This window comes from Patagioenas fasciata, chromosome 11 (assembly GCF_037038585.1).
Source record: "Patagioenas fasciata isolate bPatFas1 chromosome 11, bPatFas1.hap1, whole genome shotgun sequence".
In the NCBI taxonomy this organism is placed as follows: domain Eukaryota; kingdom Metazoa; phylum Chordata; class Aves; order Columbiformes; family Columbidae; genus Patagioenas; species Patagioenas fasciata.
Genome location: NC_092530.1, coordinates 22,579,234 through 22,596,497, shown reverse-complemented (window position 1 = coordinate 22,596,497; position 17,264 = coordinate 22,579,234). Strand labels below are relative to the sequence as shown.

Below are 17,264 nucleotides of genomic sequence, written 5' to 3'. Positions count from 1 at the left end.
ATGTGTTGTGCTGCTCACAGCTGTTCACAGGGGTGTAAGGGACAGGCACGACAGGGAGCTCGGCTTTCTGTCCCTGCTGACCGGTCGGGAAGGGCTGCGTATCCGATTGCTATATCACTTACCGTCCTGCTTGGGGTGGGTGGTTTTCACCTCTTCTCTGCATATGCTTGAGCAGAATTTGTTACCTTTGCCTGAGCTGCATTTGAATTTGGCCTGTGCACCAGTGTGTGCCTGGCAGGGGATGCTGGCTGGCTCTGGGGGGTGGCGGTGAGCCCCCGTGGAGGGTGGACACCTTACCGGGGACCCAGGGGCTTTGCTAGGAGCCACATTCCTCACTACAGCCCCACCAAGGGGCAAAGAGTGGGCTCCTTCGTGCTTGTGTGTGCTGAGTCACTGTGGTGGCTTTTATTGCAAAGGCAAGAAAGTTTAATTTACCCTTTTACACAAAGGACTGGTTAAACCTGGAGGGGCATGTTTGGCCCCCAGGGCCTTCTCGGAATGTCCCTGTCCTGTCCCCATCCCTGTCCCATGCTTCTGCCCAGCCTGCTGGGCGCTCCCCCCTTTCGCACTGCTCCAGGAGCAGAATCACAGCACCTCGCTCCGCTTTTTTCACGATACAGGCCTGCTCCCCCTGTGAGGACCCCTTGTAGACCAGGTGAAGAAGGCAGCAGTATTTGAACCTGGAGTTTCTCATGTAGAAGGAGAACCTTGCCATGTCTTGGCTGGCTTCAGTGCATACTCTTCAGCAGATGCTTACCCTTGGCCATGCTCTACCCAGCCTGGCTTCCTGCTTAAAAGTTCTCCTTGTTGAAGTAGAACTGGACCTTCCTGGGGTCCAGGCTGGAGTACTGGTGGCAAGACTTCTGCAGACTCTTTGCCAAGGCCCCTGGCCCACAGAGGAACACGCCGACCACTGACCTGCAGACAGTACGGGGCCATCAGCACCAGGTGGGTGACTCAGAAAAAAAGTCACTTAAGAACTTTTTGGGGCCTCTGCAATCTGCAGGGGATGAGCACACCCCTCCCAAAGCCAACACTGCCCAGCCTGGTGCTGAGTTCTGGGGAGGAAGGGATTTCTTACAGCTCTGACACCCCGAACCCCCTGCCCAGCTCTCACCTGGGGTGGGCTGCAGCCACCGCTGCAAACTCGCTGTTCCACATGGGCCGCCCAAAGATGGTTTTGTGCCTGAGGCCCGTCACCGTGTCCGTAGGGGTGTCGAAGCGAAGCGCCACGTTGTTGGCCTGGGCAGAGGAGGTATGGTGAGGACCCTGACCACCAACTGTGAGCCCACCTCCAGTTCCTCGCCATAGAGCATCCATTGCTGATGCCCACAAACATCATTCCTGGACTTTCTACATGCCGTTATTGTGCTTGCCCTGCCTCTCCTGCCTGCCTTGGCCACCCAGTGTCCTCTCTTGCAGTCATGCCTGCCCATGGTCAACTCACAATGCTGGTGTTCCAGCCAGTGAGGAAGAGCCGGTAGGTGAGAAAGTCCGCTTTGCCTGACTCAGCCATTTTCTGCTCCAGCGAAGCGAGCAGGTCATTGAACCAGGTGAAGGCTTCCGTGTCCCGGCACAGCCAGTAGAAGTAGATCTGGGATGCAGGGGAGAGGGGTTGCTCAAGGTGGAGCAGAGCAGGAGTGGAAGGGTGCGATATCCAAGACTGGGAAGCGCACCATGAAGAAACTCATGGCTGGTCCCGTGAGGCACTCCATACCTTCTTGGTCTTGAGGGTCTGGTCATCCTGCTGGAACTTGTACCAAATGGACTTCAGGATGGAGGCGAAGGGAGTGACACCGATGCCTGCTCCCACTAGCATGGCCACCTCGTACTGGAACACATCTTCACTGGCCGTGCCAAAAGGGCCATCCACCTCGATCCTGGCCGAGGAACGGTGTGGGTAAGAGGTATGGCCTCCCCAGATCCCCAGGGTCGTCCATTTGGGTGCTCCCCAGCCTACCTGGGCATCTTCGGATTCTGCTGCTGGAAGGCGTCAATGAGACTGTCTGTCCAGTCACCGGCCGCCCGGATGTGGATGGAGAAGTAGTCCTCCTCGGGTGCTGAGGTGAGGGTGAAGGGATGCCACTCCAGCAGGGAGATGGCAGGGCAATTGACAAAGATGTACTGCCCCACCTCCATACGAAAGCCTTTCTTCTGCATCTGCAGCTCCAGCACACGGGCAGGGTGCATGACCACCTGTGGGGCAGGGATGGGCCTCAGCATCCCTGGACAAGGGACTTTGGCAGGGTCCCCTGCCCGCCTCCCCATGGCCGCCTCAGCAAGGAGGTGGCTGCAAGGGAAGGAGCTGGCAGCAGGCACAGGCTACTCCGGGACCCACCTTGGTGACAACCACCTTCTGCCGTGCACGCCAGACCCGGAGGAGCCGCTCAAAGATGTAGAGGATGACAGGGGCCAGAACCCACTTCCAGGACTGTGGGAAGCAAAAGGTTGGGTGAAGCCAGGGCTGCAGCATCCGAAGGGCAAGGGAAGGGCTTGTCACTGCTGTGGCCATTGCACTGCTGCCTACCTCAGCAGGGATGCTCCCGAACTCAGGCTCTTTGCAGCAGTTGTGCCAGCAGTTCTCTTCCTTCTGTGTGAGATAGCGGGCACAGCGGTGGGGATGCACCTCCTCCACGCTCTCGTCTGTCTGCCCCCGCACCAGCCCTCTGTGGGAAGGCGAGGGGTGAGCTGGGGGGCTGGCTCCTGCCACCCCGGGCAGGGCTGAGCTGTGCTGTGTGGGGCTGGCTAGCCCCAGGAATGGGGAACCCACAGCCCTCCTGGACCCCCACTGGGGCTGCACCACTCTCCCAGGACAGGCAGAGCTACAGCATGGGGAGGGGGGCCTGTGACCATCGCTGTCCTGATTTCAGGGAGCCTTACGCGACACCGTGGATGACAAGGCCAATGAAGTAGATGACGAAGAGGTGGTGTGTGTACCAGAAGACCTCGAAGTAGTTCCTGCGGATGAACTCGGTGGAGGACGTGACCATGAGAATGAGTGCCAGAGTGATGATGACTCCTGTCAGCCCCGGGATGGTGGTGAAGGCCACATATTCCACGGTCTGCAGGGGTGGCAGGATGGGTTAGTGAGGCAGGGGACAGGCAGTGGCAAGGGGCTGGATGCCTGAGCTGGCGCTCACCGTCTGGTTGGAGTGAATAGGGTTCAGCCACTTGTTGCTGCCCTGCAGGTGCATATCAGAGAGGACGGTGGGGAGGCTGCGGTCAGTGGCTTGTTGGCTCTGGTTGTAGCGCTCCAGGTTGAAGAGGTGAGCGATGGTGTGCACAGCTGGCCAGAGGACAGGCAGTCACCCACTTGCCTGCCTCCCAGTCCCCACCATGTCCCAGCCCAGTGCAGGGTGATACCTGTGAGCAAGGCCAGCGTGTAGGCCACCAGCTTGTGGAAGGTGAGGTTGTGGTCCAGCTGCTTCCGCAGGGTTCGCCGGCAGCACTGCGGGGAGAGGTGGTGGCATCAGAATGGGGACAGGGATGGGTATGGGGACAGGGATGGCCATGTTGACCATGTCACTGTGAGGCACTCACCGAGCAGGTCCCGCGGAGGAAGGAGAGGAGGTTGCGGCAGACGGGCAGTAGGATCAGCATGCTGTTGAAGTTGAGGCACTTGGCCGATGCTCGTGCCCACGCCAAGGCGGACTGGGGAGAGGGTGAGCACCATTGTCCCATGCTGCCAGTGGGGTACATCTGCCTGCAGCCATGCTGCCCCGCCACGTCTCTGCCCAGCACAGTGCTGTGCTGGGACTGGGGCAGGATGGGACCAAGTGACACTGAGCTGAGACTTCAGGGATGCTGAAGTGGGTGCTGGGAGGGAGTGATACTGGGAGGGGGTGATGCTGAGCCAGGAGAGCAGCGGAACTGGGAAGGAGCGGTGCTGATCTGGGGATGGGAAGGGGGTGATGCCGAGCTAGGGGAGGTGGAGGACTGTGAGGGAGCGATGTTGGGTTGGGGTGGGGTGTTGCTGGGCTGGGACAGGACAGGAATCAAGATGGGGATCAGGCTGGGAACTGCGATGCGCTGATGGTGGGCTGGAAGAGGGCAGGACAAGGAAGGGACACAGGGTCCTGCAGTCCCCACCCCACTGCAGGAGGGCTCTGAGGGACATGTGTGGTGAGGCAGGCAGGGCGCCTCGGGGGAGCAGCTTACCCCAAGGATGGCCCTGGTGTAGAAGTACCGAACATCCCGGTCGAAGTACAGAAAGTAGTACGTGAAGAGGAAGATGTTGATGCCCAGCCAGGCTGCCTGTGGTGGAAAGCCATGGCCTCCTGAGGCACTCCAGCCCAGGAACCCCCTCACCTCCCAGCACTCAGATGTGTGTGCAGCAGGACAGCACGTCCCCTCCTGCTTCCTTATGAGCTGGGGCAACATGCATGGGGCTGGGACACAGGGGCCAAAGGTGGGGAGAGGTGTGGGAGTCTTGCAAAATAACTTTCTGGTCACCCACGTCTTTGTGCATCACCCGCCCACGAGGAAGGAGGAAAGGCAGGTGCAGACAACACCTGCATGGCTGGAGGACAGAGCCAGAGGGTGGTCAGGGCTGAGCGGAGAAGATTCTGAGAGGAGGAGATTCTGGAGAGAGCTGGCTCATCCAGCCCCATTGCACTGCTGTCCCCCACCTAACCCTGCTGCACCCAAACTGGCCCCTCTCACAGCCACAGATTTTTTGCAGATCTTTCAAAACCACTCTGCTTTGCTGCTTCTTTTTTTTTATTTTTTTTTTTTAAGTGGTTTGAAACAGTAAAATAACCCAACTTTCTTCAAACCCCCGTTTTCCCATGCATTTGCAGCTTCTCACACAGCTGGCACAGTGCCGGCCAGACAAGCCCTGTTACACCAGTGATGCCGCAGCATGGCACCAGCAAATCATCCCTGTGGTCCAGGCTCCTTACCCTGGCGCAGGATCTCCTGGGAGCCTCCTGCTCCCACAGGCAGAGAACAGGTACATGGGAGACCCCCAGGCAAAGCAGCGGTATTTTTCAGTTTTGCAGTGGGACCTCCCATTTCACCTGAGTCGTGTTTTCCTTAAGACTCAAGTTTTCTGAACCCCATCCCTCCCTGGGCGCCAGGGATTTGCAGGTTGGCTGAGCAGAGGGGCTGCTTGTCTCCCCCACAGCCCAGCCCCAGGACAGCAAATCAGCCCCCACTTCCTCCACAAGCCCCCCAGGGCCATGCCCAGACTGTGCCCCCCATAACCTTCTTCATTGCCCCAGACCCTCCTGGCAGAGGAGCCCCCCCCAGCCCCACACACTCACGAGGACGGCAGCTGAGAACCAGTGGTTGACCAGCCAGTTGCCCATGGTGCGATGTCCTCGTGCCTGCTCACCGCTGTCTGCTGCTGCCTGCTGCTGCCTGCCCGCGGTTTTATGGGGGTGGTGGGCGGTGAGACAGCCCCAGCCGCGGGAACTGCGCTCTGGGGACTTTCCCCCAAGAAGCCTTTGAGGAAATACCGGCTGATTTCAAAGGCCACCTTCCAGGAAGGAAGGGCTGACCCCGCCAGCCCTCTGCGAAACCAGCCCCCTCCACTGGCTGGGCATGGCCCCTGCTGAGGAGTCCCACATGGACCCATGGCCAGGCACTGCAGGTATTGAGCTACTCCTCTTGGGGTTTTTTTTCAAAATTCAGGGACAAAAATGGGCAAAAATGGACAAAAAAGTAGGAATTTCCTGGTGGGAGGAAGTTGCAGAGAGTCTGTCCTGTGCCTGGCTCAGCAGATGTGCCCCTTGCCGGCATCCCTTGCCAGCCTCTACTCCCTTGGTTTGACAAGAAAACTGCGAAGGGAGAAGCATCCTGCAGGCATGGCACTGCGCCAATGCCAGGATCCAGCTCAGAGATCCACCCCAGGGAGGGTGAATTGAGACTGAGCACCCAGCACCTCAGCACTGGCAGTGCTGCACCTCTGTGTGCAACCCTGGGTGCTCAGCACCCTCAGCCTGGCACCCAGGACCCTTTAAACTGAGCTGACCCCACAAACAGTTTCTGGAAGAGGAGGTGACACTCCTGGTTTGGGGTGAGGACTCCTGGGTTTCATCCACATCACCACCACTGGGCCAGCCACCCTTCCTCAGCACTGTGGCACCCACCGCTCGTTCTGGGAACAGCAGCCTGTGCTGGGGCCTCCTGCCTGGAGAAACAGGTTGGGCAGGATTGCTCCTTGCTGGTGTGACAGGTTTCTCCTGGCCCAGAGCCACGCTGGTGGAGGCGCAGGATGAAGCCGGCCCCCGTCCCGCCATGCTCCTGCGCCTTATCAGCTCAATCGCGGGGCTCCCCCAGCCCCACTTCCCGCTGGCGCAGCCCCGGCTGGGCACCCAGGAGTTCCAGGGCTACGTGGGGAGCGGGTGTGCACACCCATGTCAGCCCCAGTGGGACAGTCTCCACCCTCCCCATGAGTCACCGGTCACCCGCCAGCACCCGGACGCGCAGCCACAGCAAAGTTTCTTTACTGTTTTAAACAGTCCCGCCAGCACCTGTGGCCCCAAGGTCACCATATGTACCGTAGTGGGTGGGCGAGGTTGTCTGGGCACCCAGAGACTGTGCTTCACAAGGCAGCCGGCATGCAGTGGTGGATGGTTTGAGCACCCAGTAAGCCCTTCATGTCCCTGCTCACGTCTTGGGCAGGCGGGCAAGCTCCTGTCCCCCTGCCACCATGGGGACACACTGGGATCCGCTGCCACTGCAGGGCCAGGCAGCGCCTGCCTCTGGCACAGCTTCACCCAGAGGGTGGTGGAGCACTGGAACAGGGTCCCCAGGGAGGGGTCACGGCCCCAAGCCTGACAGTGTTCAAGAAGCAATTGGACAATGTCCTCAGACACACGGTGTGAATTTTGGGGTTGTCCCATGCATGGACAGGAGTTGGACTCGATGATCCTTGTGGGTCCCTTCCAACTGAGGACATTCTATTATTCTATGATGATTACGCTGCGAGCCCCCTCCAGCTGCCAGTGCTGCCCGTCCCTACCCCCATCACTGGCTGGAGGAGCTGGGAGCTGGCCATGCCTCAGACAATGCTGTGCCTCACACCAGGCTCATGGGGCGCCTCGAGGCGCAGAGGGGTCCCCAGCGTTTGCCGCCGGCAGCAGACGCAGTGCAGAAAGTCAGCAACGTTGTGCCGGAAAAGCTGACGGCAAGGGTGCAGGTACTGGAAGAAGAGCAGCATGAAGTAGATGGCCAGGCAGTAGCCAAGGAGCAGCTGCACCACCAGCAGTGGGGTGCAGATGTTCTCGTAGACATCCGTCTTGAAGAAGTACCAGAGGATGACGAGGGCCGTGTTCTCTGCCAGCCGGGCTACATAGTACACAGCCAGGCGGCCCCAGTTCTGTGACTTGTCAATGAGGTCCCGGTCAGCCAACTTGAGCTGCACGGCTGACCAGCAGAACATGTTGATGCTGGCATAGAGGAGGGTGAAGGCACAAAGCACCACCACAGTGCCCACCCGGCTGAAGTTCTTCTCGATGTTGTCGGGCAAGCGGGTTCCGCTCCGCCAGAACTGCACCCAAGGCAAGAAAAAGACCACCAGCAGGTTGGCCAGCGCGATGGGGATGATCCAGTGCTTGAAAACTGTGCTGAAGAGCACAAGGACGGCAACGCGGGTGGAAATTTCTAGGCTGCGCCACAGCACGATGCAGAGGAAGGCCAGCGGCCGCAGCTGGACCTTGTAGTCATCGTACTTGACCTGGATGGCCAGGATGTTGCAGACCAGCGCTCCATAGGTGACTGACACCAGGCAGATGCCCATGAGGACGGCTGCAGAGAGAGAAGACAGAACAGTCAAGCAGCATCTGGGACCAGGCTGTGTCCAACCTCTTCTCTGTCCTGGGTGCAAAGCATGGGGTGCCAACCCTGGTTAAAAAATGCAGGATGCCAAGCACCGGGACTTGCAGGAGGAGGCTCAGTGTGAGCAGTGCTGGGACAACTCATGGCTGGTGGTGACAGGCCCCATGATGGGGTGGCTGTGGAGGAGTTGCAGACAGCAGGAGGTTCTGTTCCCAGATTTCCCCCCTACACCAATAAACCAGAAGCCTTTGCCAAACTGGGGCTGTTCCTGTGCTTGCTCCCTACTAACCCCCCTGCCCTGGGCAAGAAAATCTGCTCAAGGGTGAGTGGGGCACAGTCTGTGTTGCGAGCATCCCTCTGCCCTCACCCGGACCAAGAGCCTCACTAGCATAGCCCACCAATCGCTCCAGGAGCATCTCAAGAACCACCTTCATCCAGGGCTGCAAAGCCATGGTCATTTGTAGGGAAAGCCAGTGGCTGCTTGCATTCAGCACAGCCAGGAAAACTGTGATGGAGAAAAAGCAAAGCTCAGGTGAGCCTTTGTGTCTGGCACCCTTACCTCGGGCAACGGGGACGTATTTCTCCAGGATGCTGATGTAGAGCTGGAGGGTGAGCTGTGGGGTGGAGCCCAGGAAGGCCTGGATGACCGCCATGCGCTTGAAGGCATTGCGGTGCGTGGCCAGCCGGCGCACCGAGTGTCCCACCTCCTGCTCCATCTCCACCTCGTAGCCTTTCCGCAGCCGCCGCTTGCGGGTGATGGTGACATAGGGCTCCTCCTCCTTCCCCGACCAGCAGTACACCACCAGAGCCTCCATGCACCTGTGGGGACGTGGCAGCTGTCATCTCACCAGCCTCCCTTCTGCCCCCTGGTCCCACTTCTGGCACCTCCAGCTGCTCCTCTCTTGGTGCCAGCTGGACCCTGCTCTTGCCAAGCACAGCCCAACTGCTTTGGACAACTGTTCAGCAGCACTGCGGGTAGCCTTGGGATGTGAGGATGCGGGGTCACACCAGGACCATGGGAATGCCCAGCGGCCGTTCCTCTGATCCAGCGCTCAGGGTGAAGTGTGTGGGGCAGGGGGACAACAACTGCCCCAGCAATGGGTGCAATAACTGCTGCAAGAGGTGCAGCACCCAGGGTGTGGAAATTGAGCTCTGGTGGGAGCTAGAGCTGTAGGAAGGGGTTAATCACCCTCGGGCTCTGTTTTCCCCACTGGCACAAAAGTCATCTCTTCCTCTAAACAGAGGCAATAGAAACTTTCTGATGTTGTCTTTGATCTCTCCTCTTGAGCAGAAGTCTTCCAGGCTTCCTTCTTGGTGGGGACAGCAGGAAGGGGAGCGCAGGGTGAAGCCGAGTGTGGTATGGGCAGATAAGACGGTGCTTCCGCAGCCCTCTCACCATGGGGCACCCTTATGTGCAGGGGAGGGAGGCGAGTTTCTCTCACGCTGTTCCCCACCGCAAGGCCAGTGCGATCCCCAGCCCCCTTGCACACAGCCATGCAGGGGGCTGGGTGGGCCAGAGGCGATCAGCAGAGGAGGACCCATCCAACAGGCTTGGCTCCTGCCTGGGAACAAACTGACTCGGGGACCAACAGGATGTAATTATTTATGAGTGTTCATTAGGACAGCAGAATGCTCTGTTTCAGACCCAAGTGGAATGAGGTTTTTGGATAAATTCTCTTGTCAGATCAGGCCAGTGATTGTGGCTCATTGCAAACTCTAACGGGAAAACAGTTTCATCCAAAAAAGCCTGGCTTCAAGGGCAGTCCCTGCAAGCTCCCAGTACCCTGCCAGACCTTCTCAGCAGGCTGGACTCTGTCTCCAGCCCGAGGAGCCGACTGACGCAGCCCCCCGAGTGGCTCTGGCTGGCTCTTTGAAGCAACCAAACACCGTTGCAACCATCTCAGATGGCTGTGGTCCACAGAGTGACAGCTTCCACACCACTGTGGGCCAGCACAGACTGATGTGAACCCACAGCCCTTCTAACGGCTTGTGGCACCAGGGTGAGGCTTCCCAGCCACCTCTGAAGATCAGCTGTGGTGACAAGGACGTCCCCGGCACCCCGCTTGTTTCCGGTGATGGGGGAAGCGCTGCACAGGCCGCGGTGCTTTTGCAGCTCTGTGGGTACGGTGCATCCCAAAGCATGGCTACTAGCTTGGCCTCAGGGAAGGGGCCCCACAGAGATGGTGGCTCCACTGTGCCAACAGCTGCGCCCCTGTGCACTCTTGCCGAGCGGGATGGCCAAGGTGACAGCAGCTCAGGGAGGCACCGCAGCATTCCCAAGGAGTGAGAGATCAGCACCTCTCTGGCTTGTGCAACATCCACTCCCTCACCCTCCTCTCCTTGGCAGGATCCAGCAGCTTCCCAGCTCCCATGCCAGCCCCACTCCAGCACCCAGCCTCTCTCTTCCATGTCCCATAACCCCTCCCTGTCCCAGGCTTGGGGACCTTTTCTAGGGGACAGAACCCCTGTTCCTATTCACCCTCAAGCACTCCAGACAGGATTAGCATCTATGCTCCCAGTCTAAGCAAGACGATGGCAAAACCCAAAGGCAGAGGGAGACGCTGGCTGCAGAAAGTGACAGTGTGAAGAACCTTTTCAGCAGCTGAGTTGCAACAGGCAGGGAGAGCCGAGTCCTGCCCAGAGCAGGGGGCCAGCAGGCAGGAGAGCAGGCAGCACCCCCCACAGGACCGCGGCACCGCTGGGGAGGGGTGGCCGAGCAGAAGACCCCCTGGGCCGGGAGGAGCAGTGCCCCCAGGGAGGAGGGGGCCGGGAACCCGGCAGGAGCAGCTCTGGGCACGCTGGGGTTTGCTGCACGGACAGATTTCTGCTGACAGCCAGTGCCCGGAGCACCCACCCTGCCCGGTCCCCGCATCCCTGCCAGGGGTCCCCCGTATCCCCCGCCGCGCTCACCTGATGATGGGCCCGAGCTGGAGCAGGTGCATGAGCAGGACGAGGGGGCGATCACGGCTGAGATCGCGGTGCACGAAGATGAGGGTGAGCTGCACCAGGACGGAGGGGCAGAGCACGAAGAAGATGGTGAGCGCCAGCCAGAAGCGGTCGTCGGAGTGGTTGTAAGAGAGGCAGAGGACGGTGGCCGCCGCCCCCTCCCCGCAGAAAAGCGCCGTCGAGAAGACGATGCCGAGCGGCAACTTCGCCCGCGACGGGGCGGCGGTGGCGGCGGGCGGGCAGCCCCCGCTCGGGCCGTCCATCCCGGCCCCGGCCCGGCCGCTCAGCCCCGCCGCGGCGCCATCCCGGGCTGCAGCGGAGAGAAGAGCCGCGCTGCGGGGCGGGCCGGGGCGGGGTGGGGCGGGGCACCCCCGCCGCACGGAACCCCGACGGGCCGCCTGGCCCGGCCCCGCCAAGCCGTGCTGTGCCGTGCTGTGCCGTGCCGAGCCGCCCCGAGCCGTACCGTGCCAACCGTCCCGAGCTGTGCCGTGCCAAGCCGTGCCTTGCCAAGCCAAGCCTTGCCAATCCGTGCCAAGCGGAGCCGTGCCGAGCCCGGCGGGGCAGTGGGGGGCCACATCAGCAGCAGTCTGGGCCCACCCCAACCGGTACAGGGGACAGGACACCCCACCAGGCCCCAAGACCGGGTCCCCTGGCCAGGCATCCCTGCTGTGCCCACCAACCCCTTGTCCCAGGACCACCCTGCTGCTGTGCCCAGGTCCCCACCAGGTGTGGAGCCTCCTGCCCTAGGACACTCTCACCTGCACCCCTGCCCCGAGACCCCTATCTTTGTCCAAGATCCTCTATGCTAGGACTGCCTGTCTCTGCTGGGAACTGCATGACTCAGGACACCCCCAACATGGCCAGGACCCCCACTCCAGGACACCCTGCCAGCCCAGGAACGCCCTGCAGCAGCCACCCTGGGACCCTCCACTCCCCCAGCCATAGCCCTGCCAGTCCACATGCTACACCCTGTGTGTCCTCCAAGCCTCTGGGGTTCTCCCTAGAACCTGTCCTGCCAAGTCCTGGTCCAGCTGGGCCCTGGCAGTTACCAGCATGCCCAGGTGCAACAACACAGGGGGGTCTCCCCAGGGGAAGAGTGTCAGGCATCCCCAGGGACAGCGGGGTCCCACCATGGGGCAGAAGGGGATACCAATGTGAATGCCAGCCCTGTCCACAGCCAAGCCTGTAGGTTTTACCAGCCATCTGCCGGAGTGCTGCTGGCACCCACTGCCCCCCCAGGTCTGGGGGCCAACCCTGAGCTCCAGCAATGGGGAAGGATGTCTGGGGCTGGGCCAGGACACCCACCAGCCCATGGCCCTGCACTTTGTGGGATAGCATGTAGGAGACAGGGTGTTAGCAAGGCAGGGAGCATTTTGGTATTTTGCAAGCCCAGCCATGGCAGGGACACCGTTTTGCATCTGGCAGACAGCTGATGTGTGTCCGCAGGGCTGGCCTCAAGGTTTGGGCAGGATGTTACAGGCAAGATGTAGCTCCTGCATCATGGATGCTCCTGCTCCCAGATAGGAGGTGGTAAAGACCACCTTGGCCTACTGCTGAGCAATGTGGTGCTTTTCCCATTGCCTTCAAGAACCCACCTTTGAGGTGATGAGATATATGGACTCACTGTTGGAGCCAGACCTTCCATCAATGAGTCCACTGCTCAGCCCCAGGTTCCCTCCTGTCGGTCCCACTCATGATTCAGTCCTGGGAGGCCAGCTCGGCTCCTCACCTTGGTCATCAGTACAGCGGTGGGAACACAAGGTTGGTTGGGCTGCTCCCCTCACTGATGGCCATGGGGGTCCCTGCTCTGCCCAGCACACATGGTGGCCCCCAGCACCAACCCTGCCTTTCCCCCGCACAGCGATGCGCACGAGCTGTCTCGCCTGAGCGTGCGCTGCCTGCCAGATTACTCAGTCCAGCCTGGGCGCACGCTGGCTGGCTGGGAGAGATGGGACAAGGCAAGGACTGTTTGAGGTCGGCCAATTTTCCTTGTTTTAGGCAGACTGGGAAGTCTTAGGTAACTTTTAAAAGGCTCTTGGTGTTCATCCCTTGGCAGCCAGGGTAGTTTGCAAGGAGGTGCCCATGCTAATGGCAGGGACGCTGTGTCCATTGCTTGCGTGGCACTGCACAAGCCAAAAACATGAAATACCCTCAAACAACGCTTTTCCCCATTTTATCAGGCTGAAAATGTTACCAAGGCTATTGGGCTTATCAGCGGCAGAGCTGGGAATAAAACCTCCTGAGACCTTGGAGGTCACGTCTCCCTCAACAGCAGCTCCCACACAGAAGCAATCCCAGTCTCTGCAGCTGCTCAGCGCCTTTCCTTCCAATGCTGAACAGCTGCTTTGGGAAACCACAAACACCATGAACTCACAGGGACTGGCCTGACTGGCAGGGATGGGAGACATGTGTGACTGCTCAGCTCTGGTATGACAGTTACATATTTTCAAGCTGTTTTTGGAAAACAGCCTCTCAAAAAAAAACCCTAGCAGGGCAGAGGGCGAAGGGAACAGCATCCAAGTGAAGGAGGTGGGTGGGTCCTGCAGACACCCAAATGGGAGCTGTGCACGGGCAATGGCTGTGCTGGCCCCAGCATGCAGCCTGGCTGGGTGCTCAGCTGGCGACAGCACATCGTATGGCACTGCCAGCTGTGCCCACACCTCTGTATTAACAGCAAGAACAATGTGCAGGTTATACCATTTATGCAACTTCCATTTATCCAAATTAAAAGCATCCCCCAGGAGCCTGGCAGGTTACCAAGCCCTTGGCTGAGCAATGCCTGGGCTCCAACTCATCGTATTTTTAATTTCATCTTCCTCTGTTTCATGATGAAATATTTAAGAGTAATTATCTAAGCAGTCAAGAATTCCAGTCCTGCATTTGGGAGCCCCGGCAGCTGTCAGAGGACTGGAGGGACGAAGCCTCACACCAGTTATTATCCCATTTTCTGACCCAAGCTCGGAGAGGCAGCGGGCTGGTTTCTGGTTCACACTGTGAGTCACCTCTCAAGCCTGACCCTACCTGTCCGAAGCTCAGCACTGTAAACAGCAGGCCATAAAAGCGATCTGTGTCACAGATAACATCAGCCAGAGATCCTGCCCCTGCTGCCTCCACCGCTCCCTGTGCCTGTGCCTCTGCCTGCAAACCCAGGATGGCTGCACAAACACCCTGTGACACCACTGTCACACAGCCACTGGTTGACACAGAGCTGTAGCAAGCCAGGAGGCACCAGGTTCTGCACGGGGTGAAACGACCTTGGATACAATACAAAACTGCCATGGAAATGCCTATTGGGATGTAATCCAAGGTGCCAGACAGAGAGGGACAGTGCTGGCATCTCTAGGACCACCTAGGAAAGTGGCAGAGTTTAGGTGGGTTACAGGTTATTTCTGTTACAGTAGCCCCTAGAAGCTCAGGTGTTTTGCAGACCTCACTGTCAGGATCTGGAACAGAAGAGAAAGGCAGAGGGAAGGAGAAAACACTTTTCTTTCCTGCACAAGGGTGGCCCAGAGCCACCCAAGTCCCTGCCCTGTGCCTTTCTGCAGGCACCAGCTCTCAGGAGCCTCCCCCTGTCCGGGGATGCCCAAGTTGCTGGCGTCAGTCCTGGCACCACATGCAGATTCCAATTCTCCTGTTCCCACAAATGCCTGCCGTGTCCTGGAGACCATCCCAGCTTCATTATTTTCTTAATCCCAGTCTTCATTATTTTTGTAATCCCAGTATTCACACGACACATTTTTAACACAGTGGTGGCTGCCCACCATGGGAAATGCAGGATTTGCTGTGAAGTTTTTCCACCCCCTCTCATGCCTGAAAATGAGTGAGGGCATTTGTGTGTGAGAACCTGGGCTGTACGTGGGGTGTGAGCTGGCTCCTTCACTGGCTCTCACTCTGAAAATAGCCACGTCTGCTTTACACATGCCTGCCTGACAGCTCAGCTTCTGTAAAAGGAGAAGAGAAAAGCCGTTTGGAAATGGCAAAGGAGCTCCTTGCCAGAGCCCTTAAAGAGCCCAGGTGGGAGAGCTGCAGCAGGGTCCCGCAATCTCTGCTCTCCTGTCCTTGGGCATTAACACTGCACTAGGACCTGAAGCAAACATCTCTCCCAGAGCCCTTGCTGGGACATGCCAAGAGCACCCTGCTGGCTTCCCAAATATAGCCCTGCACACACAGAGGTGGAGGGAGCTGCTCGGGGTGCGGGCATGGCCATGCTCCCTGCCACCAGCTGCCCTTTTGGATCTGAACCCCCCCCAGCATAACACTCTGTGCTGAGGAATAAATATTCGGCACAGAGCGATGGTGGGGACATGTTGATCCCCCAAAGACCCTATGTGTTGGATGAAGTGAACATCACAAAATGTTCCCCAGTTCAATATGCAGTGAAGGGGTGATAAGGTTGTGTCCCCTCAGCACAGCCATCTGGCCCTGACCAGCAAGGCTGGGGGGATCCCAGGAATCTGTGAGACGGGAACTTTTTACTTAGTTTGGAAATAGCTTTGCAAACGACTGGTTTTCACAGCCTAAACTGTTTGTATTTTGCATAACTTTCTCAATAACTCAGCTGTATTTTTTCCTGCCCCAGCAGTCTGTGGAATAGTTTCTGGTTGGGGAAATATTTTTTTCCATTTGCTTCATCATACGACTCCTTTTGCTGTTCTTCTTCCTTGTCCAGCTTCACTCCCTTATCCTGCTGGGAGGAAAACCTGTGTCTGCCCTGAGGACCTCATCCCCCCGAGCCTCAGTGCAGGCTGGGGGCTGCGCTGAGCCCACCACTGGGCTCGGTGCTGCCAGGGCCGGGGTGCTCTGCCGGCATGGGGTGCACAGGACATGCCACTGCTGCCTCTCCACTTCAACTCTTTAACAGGAAAATGGAGTTACCTTCTTCAAGTGTGCTTATAGGTCTTTGTAATAATTATGCGTTTTGAAGTCACGTTTCTTTGGCTACAGTCGTAGCTCAGGAAGTGAGTGATGCTGTAACACTAAACCAGGCAAGAAGGGTTAAAATGACTTCTAATTAACTGATTCCCCCAGTCCCACCTGCTGTAAGAGTATACAGCCCTGGCAGCAGTGCTAACCCAGCCAGGCTCCATGCCTGGGCATCCTGGCAGGCAGGAGGGATGGTTTACACTCTCCTTTCCTCCATGGTTCACTGCAGGAAAGCGGCAGGAGCACTGTAATGCTCTCAGCAAAACCACTGTAGGAGCCCAGGGAGGGCTTGTAGCCACCGCAGGAGCGTCATCAAGCTTCATGTACGGCACACGAGCAAGGTGGCAACTTCCCTATGCAGCAGGGAGCAGAGCAAACCCTGGCAGAGGAGCTTGCAATAAAATACAAGCCTGCCCTGGGAATTCCTGTGTGCTTTCACTGGGAAACACTCAGCTAGAAATTAGGCGAAAAGCAACCAGCTCCCGGTATCAGCAGTGAGGGAACAAAGAGGGCTCCATAAAAACAACCTCCCTTGCCCAAAATAGCCTCCAAAATGGTTGCTGGTGTGGCAGAAGGGAGCACGGACTGTTTGCACCCCAGCCTTCATGCTGGCACTTTGTGCTGGTGTGGAGACTGGGGTGCAAACCCTCTGCGCTCCCCACCACTGTGCCTGCCTGTCAGCAAACAACCCCGGTGTCCCAGTTCACCACCAACAGGTCTCCGTGTCACAGGCCATAATTATCTTGCATTTCCAGCCTGACCACAGGGTGTTTGCCTGTAATTAGCTCTTGGGATTTAGGAGCTGGTATGATCCAGGGTTATCATTAGCCACTAGAGCCAGGCTGGGATTTAAAAGGACGATGTGGCTGTTTGCATATCTACTGCCTTGGTGTGCTGTTGCCATTGTCCAATGCATTAAATAGAAAGACGAGTCCCTCCTCAAAGCCTGTGCATGTCCTTACTCTGTCATGGATGCTTTTTTGGGCAGGGATGATACGACACTGAGCAAAGCAGGACAGCTTGCTTGTAAATATTTCCACTGTAACTTTTTGGTCCTTGCTATCACCTCAGTTTTGGTGCCACCCCAGCTCAAGGCTTTCAGGAAATACTGCTATAAGCAACTCCTATAGCTTTGTACTGCTCACTGCTTTCTCTTGCAATCCGGCATTCCGCATGTGCAAGCTCCCCAGCCCTGCCACTGCCACCCCCCCCGCTCTGCTCCTCACCCTGGGGGTCCCAGGCAGGAGTCCCGGTGTGCCCGATGCCGGGTCGGGCACATACTCACGGGGTCTAGGGAAGCCGAGGCAGGGCAGCGCGCCAGCCAGCGTCCATCTGCGCTTCTCCGCAGTCCCTGTGGTTTCGCCTCCTTCCCTCTCCTGCAACACTCCAGCGGGCAGAAATAGCCCCAAAACACGTGCTGCCTTCCGGGGAGCGACGCCAGGGGCTGAGCAGCCCCAGTGCCCTGGGCACAGCCCTCCCTCAGGGGCTCCTGCTGGCACCGGCACCACTAGAGAGTCCAGCTCTGCATGGTGCTGGGGCACGGTCCAGTGTCAGCTCCGGCAAGGAACATCTCCAATAATCTGCCAAGATAATAAATTCTGCCTTAGAGTTTC

The 17,264-nt window shown here is 58.4% G+C and overlaps 2 protein-coding genes across 4 annotated transcripts; both read right to left on the bottom strand.

The window, feature by feature from the left end:
* Positions 1-405: 405 nt before the first annotated feature.
* NOX1 (NADPH oxidase 1) lies at positions 406-6,297 on the bottom strand. Of its 3 annotated transcripts, XM_065846595.2 has the most exons (13): positions 5,265-6,297; positions 4,159-4,254; positions 3,541-3,651; positions 3,364-3,448; positions 3,141-3,286; positions 2,881-3,062; positions 2,528-2,666; positions 2,339-2,431; positions 1,961-2,196; positions 1,718-1,880; positions 1,448-1,594; positions 1,118-1,242; positions 406-918 (listed from the first exon to the last, which is right to left on the bottom strand). In XM_065846595.2, exons 1-13 carry the CDS (start codon positions 5,307-5,309, stop codon positions 792-794), a joined length of 1,695 nt encoding a protein of 564 aa, XP_065702667.1. In that variant the 5' UTR covers positions 5,310-6,297; the 3' UTR covers positions 406-791. The 3 variants fall into 3 exon arrangements, with proteins under 3 accessions (XP_065702667.1, XP_071669675.1, XP_071669674.1); XM_071813574.1 differs by having other exon boundaries at positions 4,159-6,297; XM_071813573.1 differs by having other exon boundaries at positions 2,339-2,666; positions 4,159-6,297.
* Positions 6,298-6,433: 136 nt separating this feature from the next.
* LOC136106313 (XK-related protein 2-like) lies at positions 6,434-17,024 on the bottom strand. Its single transcript, XM_065846599.2, has 4 exons — positions 16,937-17,024; positions 10,693-11,038; positions 8,342-8,601; positions 6,434-7,752 (listed from the first exon to the last, which is right to left on the bottom strand). Exons 2-4 carry the CDS (start codon positions 10,989-10,991, stop codon positions 7,007-7,009), a joined length of 1,305 nt encoding a protein of 434 aa, XP_065702671.1. The 5' UTR covers positions 10,992-11,038; positions 16,937-17,024; the 3' UTR covers positions 6,434-7,006.
* Positions 17,025-17,264: the final 240 nt, after the last annotated feature.